Source organism: Limulus polyphemus, unplaced genomic scaffold, assembly GCF_000517525.1.
Source record: "Limulus polyphemus unplaced genomic scaffold, Limulus_polyphemus-2.1.2 Scaffold2685, whole genome shotgun sequence".
Lineage (NCBI taxonomy): Eukaryota > Metazoa > Arthropoda > Merostomata > Xiphosura > Limulidae > Limulus > Limulus polyphemus.
In genome coordinates this window covers 29,708-37,448 of record NW_013668295.1, presented here as the reverse complement: position 1 = coordinate 37,448, position 7,741 = coordinate 29,708, and the positions used below count along the sequence as shown (strand labels likewise).

Here is a 7,741-nt window from a genome sequence, read left to right as displayed (position 1 = left end):
AACAAGTTTGGATGGATGTACCAACCTTCAGTTAACATCCTACATCTTTCTCTCTAGGTAAAGAATCAAGTTATATTGTCAGTCAGGGTTTATGTTATGTTGTGATTCAGGTTTTAGAGTATGTTGCGAGTCAGGCTTTAGGTTATATTGTCAGTCAGGGTTTTTGTTACGTTGTGAGTCAGGTTTTAGAGTATGTTGCGAGTCACACTTTGGGTTATATTGTCAGTCAGGGTTTTTGTTATGTTGTGAGTCAGGTTTTAGATTATGTAGTGAGTTAGGTTTTAGGTTATGTAATGAGTTAGTTTTTAGGTTATGTTGTGAGTCAGGTTTTATGTTATATTGTTAGTCAGGTTTTAATTATGATGTCAGTCAGGTTTTAGGTTATTTAGTGAGTCAGGTTTTATGCTATGTTGTGAGTCAGGTTTTAAGATTATGTAAGGAGTCAGGTTTTAGGATTATGTAGTGAGTCAGGTTTAATGCTATGTTGTGAGTCAGGTTTTAAGATTATGTAGTGAGTCAGGTTTTATGTTATGTTGTGAGTCAGGTTTTAGGATTATGTAGTGAGTCGGGTTTTATGCTATGTTGTGAGTCTGGTTTTAGTTTATATTGTGAGTCATGTTTTATATTGTGAGTCAGGTTTTAGGATTATGTAGTGAGTCAGGTTTTATGCTATGTTGTGAGTCTGGTTTTAGTTTATATTGTGAGTCATGTTTTATGTTATGTTGTGAGTCATGCTTTTTAAATTTCTATTCCTAATGAAGAATTTTAGACAAAAAATATTTTTAAATATCACAATTATATCTTAAATGTGTTAATTTTTGATTTTAAACATAAAAACTTACTGTAAGTTATCAAGTTATATAAACGTCATAGAGGAACTTAGGGCTGGAATTTTCTTAACCTTTACTTCTAATTATAGCTTGATAAAGCAAACATTTAAATGAAATGTTTCATTTGACATATAATGTCAGCATTCCTTTGTAACATGTTTCTGCCTGGCGTATGTTTCTTTATACTTTTTCATCCTAATTTACCAGTCAGGTTTTATTCACGTCTCGGTGAACTGTGAACGAATAATATCTCAGCTGGTAATGTTGTGGACTTTTTGTCGACGTATTGTTCTATTTTAATTTTAAGACATATTTTAACATTATTTTGTTAATATGTAATGAATATCTTTCTATCAAACAGTCCCCGTTTTGTAAATGCTGTCTCACTGTCCGAATGCATTTACAAAAATCGCAATTTTTTTCTGCTTTCAATTTTAGTCCTAGGCATTGGTTGAAGTAAAGGAACTACTTTCCCGGCGCAGGAATGTTGATTCTGTTGTTGTGAACTGCCTTATGTGTGTGTGTTTAGCACTTTTTTTTCTACCAGCGTAAGCATATTTCGGTGGTATTGGCACAGAAGCAGACACGTACACATGGAAAAGCAACAAGAATTACGGTGTCTGAACGAAGCAGGAATATCCCAGTATAGAGGGGAATCGAATCTTTGCCGTCATTATCATTTGAAACTTCGTGCTTTCTATATTATCATATTTTCTGTCAAATATTGTTCTACAATTGTAATAATTTATTGAGGATATATCACAGATCACTTTGCACAGAATACATGAAATACGATACTTCCTGGGAATTAGACATTTTTTGGATAAAAATTACCTTTTGATAGAAAGAGATAATAATTTATTGAGGATATATCACAGATCACTTTGCACAGAATACATTAAATACGATACTTCCTGGGAATCACACATTTTTTGGATAAAAATTACCATGTGATAGAAAGAGATACCAGTTTTACACATTCCCACACACGAGCTCACCAAATGTCCTATTTGAGCCTCGCAGAAATTTGGTAGCTTTAGATTATCTACTTCGAAATAAGGTTGTGTCAGAAAATTGATATCGGAATACTTGTGTGAGGGCATGGTCATGAATTAAGTCCAAGATAAGCAAGTAGCGTGGGTATTACAAAAAGTAATTAACATAAAACTAAAAAAGATTGCTGTAAGCGATATTTTCAGTGTTTTAACTTTAATGTTAGCTAGATGGAGTTGCACGTTAAGATCAAGTAAGTCTTAAAAACATAGAATGTTCTACTCGAAAAACGAGTAACTTCAATTAATATCTAGAGATGAGACATCAGTTATAAATACGAGAATTCACGCACAGCGAATCAGTCAGTTAATTCATTAAAGAATGTCGTTTTAGTGAAATATTTGGATCAGTGTTAACTATCTCGTACACTCAGTTACTCGATAGATTGACCTTGAAATTGCACAAGTTTATTTTTGACGTTGTTGTAGTATCTTCAGCGAGGTATTCCCGTTTGAACGTCATCTGTAAACTTAGGCCTACATTATGGTTACCTGCTGGACTTCGAATTATTTCCACCAAATAATTTAAAAGAACCCGCCCAACAAAAAGAACAATGCTACGACAATATATTATTCCTAAGCAGTCGGGCTTGGCATTGACAGGTGGTTAGGGCACTTGACTCAGAGTCGCGGGTTCGGAACCACCCTCCACCAAACATGCTCGCCCGTGGATGCATTATAATGTGATGGTCAATCCCACTATTCGTTGGTAAAAGAGTAGCCCAAGAGTTGGCGGTGGGTAGTGATGACTAGTTGCCTTCCCTCTATTCTTTCATTGCTGAATTACGGACGGCTAGTGCAGTTAGCCCTCGTCTAGCTTTGCGCGAAATCCAAAACAGACCAAATAAATCAAAATCTAAACAGTTTTTCTTTGTTATTGATTACAGGTTTTTGATAAATTTAACTAAGCTACCTTATGAAATTCTTTCAGAGGAGATTACTACGATGAAAAACTTCTCATTTATCATTTCATTTATATATAGTTGTATTTTTAAGATTAATAACTGTATGGTGTTCAATTACCTAGTGGTTAAAGTGGAGCGGTATGCGCCTGTATGCATACCGATAAGGAAAAAAAATGGCGGTATGTCATACGGGCAACAAAACACCCTACTTACACCTCTTTGGTTCTGCTTGAAAATACGTTTGACTCAAGTGTTTCTACAATTACAGCGCGAGTATGTTTCATCTCAGGTCACTTGCCTTATTCTGGCCTATTAAAAATAAACAACAAAAAACACGTGAATGCAAGTACCTTTTTGAAACCTCTTTAAACTCTGAAATTACCTTATGATATACTTTTTCGATAAATTTATTGTATAGAGTATGTAAAGTAAATAAGAAATTAAAGCAAACTGTGTATAATAGAGAAATATTGGGTGGCAGGTTTAAATGGGGGAGATTCTGACAGTTCATCACATTAGCTGAAGAGAAGTAAAAACCTTTTAGAATGTAGCATTCCAATCAAAGGCCCACTCTTGAATGAAAGAACAGGTAAGTTAAATTATTAATCACGTGAAAGGAGAATTTAGAACAACAGCATTACTGTATAAAATTCCTAGGGAACTTTATTAGAGGAAAAATAACATTTGAGGGACAATAAGGGCCCATTGTAGCATGTTTCTAAACCTGATTTTTTAAGTATTTAAAAAACTTTATTTTGAACTCTCCCAATCCTGTTGTGTCTACCACTCTAAAGGCAACATATTCCAAAGGCTTACCACCCTGTTCCAAAAATAAAGTTGCCTAGTTTTCAGACTTTCTCTCTGCCAAATCGTAAACCTATGTCACATTATCCTACCAATCACACCATTAAACACACACACACATCAATCCTATCTACTCCCTTTTGATATTGTTACGTCTCCATTCGTTAGTTAATTTTCCGTAAAAATTATTTCCGAAGAAATTCTAACGATACAATTCCTTTCTTAAATAAAACTGGTTTATTCTTTCTGAATAGAACTTTGAAATACACTTAATTTCAACAGTCGCGGTGTAACCAACGCTATAACTCACAACGAACGTCTCGCGTGCCCAGCAATATTCTCTGTCCGCATATATTCAATTACTCATTACATTATTGCCGTCACGTTGACCGTCTTATGTATAAAAGAATACCGAGATCTAGTAAACTCCCGATATTTCAGGAAGGGACAGGAACGTTCGAGAAGCTTGTGGCGTGATACTAGCGTCACGTGACCTCCGATGTTGTAACAATATCTTCAATCAGATTCCCTCTAACTATTTTTCTTTAGACACAATAATGTTAAGGAAATTAAGCTGTTCTCATATGAAAGTCCCCCATCCCAGGAATCATTCTAATAGGCCTACTTTGAACCCTTTCCAACAATTCAATCTCCCATCTGAAAATATAAGAAACTATTTCTAAATGCAGTACTCCAAATAAGGCCTAACCAGGGATTTGTACAAAGGAACAATCAGAGGCATCGCCAGGCACTGGCATACAGGGCTCATGCTCCGATTCTCTTTGACAGTGCCCCAAGTTCCCAGTTGGTGTCTTGAAAAATCAGAGTAAAAAGCTATGATAAATATCATACTTAAAGCCAAAGTTTCCCGTACCTATGGGTCTGAGCCCTGAACCTTTTAAGTATCTAGCGATGCCTCTGGGGACAATAACCTCCAAATAAGGCCTAACCAGGGATATGTGCAAAGAAACAATCACCTCACATAACTTATATTCTTTATTCCTGTAAATACAAACCAAAATGCTATTTGCTTTCCCTCATGTAGCAACATACTGCCTGGAAGGTTTAAGGGACTGATTAATCAAAGCACCAAGGCCAACTTCTTCCATAACATTGTTAATTCTCATCAAGATTGTAATTATAGTTTCAACTAAGGTAGCCCACATGCATTACCTTGAACTTAACATAATTAAATACCAAACGACATGATCCAAATCCTTTTGTAAAACAACAGCTTCTTCCTCATTGTCAAATTCACCCATAACTTTAATATCATCAACAAACTTGACCAATTTGTTGACCTTTCCCATATCAATATCACTGATGTATATTTAAAAAAAAAAGAGGAAGGGCTCGAACTCAGTGACCCGTTATGTCTCACTTAGAACTACAAACCAGTTTGAGTGGGATCCATTTAATATAACCTTTCTCTCCTCTAATCAACCCTTAATCTGTAACTGATCCCCTACCCACACTTATAAAGATCTTTATCTTTATTGAAAGCCATACCTAAGCTTCAGCTTTACTTTTATCAAAATATGTGGTTACACATTAGAAGAAAGTCAAAAGATTTGTTACACAAGATTTTCACTGTATTTTAGATGGTTTTGCAAAGCATCTTTGATCAGTCTCAAAAACTTTTACCATCATAGAAATAAGACTAATTGTTCTATAATTACGTGGAAAATGCTTGTAGCTTGTAACGTTAATGAGCTTCTAGTCTCCTGGTACCTGCCCACCTCAAAATATACTTTATTAAGGGGCTTACGTATTCTATTCTTAGCATCTTTTATTACTCTTGGAAAAAATATTATCTAGTCTAGGAGCCTTATTATTTTCCAAACTTCATAATTTTTCTTTAACAGTTTCATAGCTAATTCTAAGTTTTTTACATCTATCATATTTATCACTAGTAATTTAACAGGATCTGGAATACTGTTTACATCTTCTGTAGTGAAAACTGAATAATAATTTAGCAACTTAGCTATCTTATAATCTTCTATAATATACATTCCTTCAGCATCTCTCAAAGACCAAATTCCCTTTTTTACATTATATTTATTGCTTACTTATAATGACTCTAAAGAAATCTTTGCTGTTTTATATTTCCTGATAATCTTTTTTCATACCCTTTATAGAATGTGACTAATGTTGTCCTATAGTCTATTTTAGTACATTTAATTGTGGTTTACTATAATGTCAGTGGTGTTTTGGACATGATGATATTAAGATCATGAAAAGGGTTGAGAATGCTTTCTTTTATTCAGTTTTATTAACTAAGCCTAATTTTAATTGTTAAATGAGTGTGGTTTGAAAATAAAGTTTTTGTGTCAGAGGACCATAGTTATCGTGAAAGAAGAAAAATATATTGATGTGATTATAAAAATAAATCTGTAATATGTAGCTATATTTTAATAAGCTCTGTTGAAAAGGCAAACAGTGTTGGAATGATTAAATAATCTGTTGTTAATGTTACCATGTGCATTTAAAATTACATTTTCATTTTTCAGTTGCTTCCTGGTTTATTTCTCCTGTATTATCTGGTACAGTTTCTGTCCTGATATTTATTATCATTCGCCATTTAATACTTAAAAAGGTAAGCTTAGAACTTTCAATATCTCTCTGATAATTTTAGGTACTATAAAATAAAATATATAATACTTCTGATTATAGTATAACCAAACAACTTGTATATCAAAGCTCTAGCATCCATACATGTTTTTCTGAGTGACAGTTTAATAACATTCCAAAAGTCACATGACTTGAAAATATAGAATTTCTTGATATTTTCTTTTTTAGCTAATCCATGTTTCTTGTCTCATTAGAGAAACTTCATTGAAAAAATAGTATATCCATCGAAACTTGTTACAAGTTAGTGTTGTTGATACTTTAACTTGAGAGAAAGATGTAGGATGTTAACTGAAGATTGGTACATCCATCTAAACTTGTTATAAGTTAGTGTTGTGTTGTGAGTCAGGTTTTAGAGTATGTTGCGAGTCACACTTTATAACAAAAACCCTGACTGACAATATAACCTAAAGCCTGACTCGCAACATACTCTAAAACCTGACTCACAACATAACATAAAACCTCACTCACAACATAAAAACTGCGACTTGACCTGAAAACCTGACCTCAACTCTTTCTTAATTATAAATACATATTTACCAATTAGGCCTAGTTTATTCCACTGAATTCCACCGCTTCCCCTGGCAACAAGAGAAAATCCTACAACAGCTCCTACAATGCTATGTGTTCCTGAGATGGGAAGACGCAAGAAGGTGGCTAAGATATTCCATGACGCACTGCCTGGAACAGGAAAGTTCATAAATAAATCTCTTTTATCTACTCTTTTGTTCACTCGAACCTTCTTTCTTACCCTATTCAATTATGTGTTATTACATTTTTGTGTTTGTTATATATAAACAAAATAGCTACACCAATTATTATAGTAGTATTTTAGAGTTAATGTTTAGTAAGATATTCCATGACGCACTGCCTGGAACAGGAAAGTTCATAAATAAATCTCTTTTATCTGCTCTTTTGTTCACTCGAACCTTCTTTTTTACACTATTCAATTATGTGTTATTACATTTTAGTGTTTGTTATATATAAACAAAATAGCTACACCAATTATTATAGTAGTATTTTAGAGTTAAATTATGTGTTATTACAATTTAGTATTTGTTATATATAAACAAAATAGCTACACCAATTATTATAGTAGTATTTTAGAGTTAAGGTTTAGTAAGGGACCCACTGAACTCATCATTAATTCAAAATGCGATAATTTTTGAACGTTACTTTGAACTGACGATGACACGATACTGTGGGTCGAAACGTTGAAATCATCAAGATCAGAACTTGCCTACTGTAAAATTTGTTATTTTTCTTTAAATTATACTTTTAGAGTTAATAATTTGTTTTCATTTTGGTTAAATTTGCAACTTATTTGCTAACATTTGAGACATTTCAGTGCCCTCGTGATCAGCATGTTTCTTCGTGTTCGTGTTAATATTTGACACGTTTCAGTGCCCTCATGATCAGTATGGTTCTTCGTGTTCGTGTTCTTAATTGACACGTTTCAGTGCCCTCATGATCAGTATGGTTCTTCGTGTTCGTGTTCTTAATTGACACGTTTCAGTGCCCT

General features: G+C 33.7%; 1 protein-coding gene across 1 annotated transcript in view; it reads left to right on the top strand.

The window, feature by feature from the left end:
* Nucleotides 1-7,741, top strand: part of LOC106467632 (sodium-dependent phosphate transporter 1-B-like) — a 27,425-nt gene that overhangs the window by 7,439 nt on the left and 12,245 nt on the right. Inside the window, exon 2 of the mRNA XM_013927998.2 lies at nt 6,102-6,187. Within this exon, the coding sequence (XP_013783452.2) occupies nt 6,102-6,187 (86 nt within the window). The remainder of the gene's footprint in view (nt 1-6,101; nt 6,188-7,741) is intronic.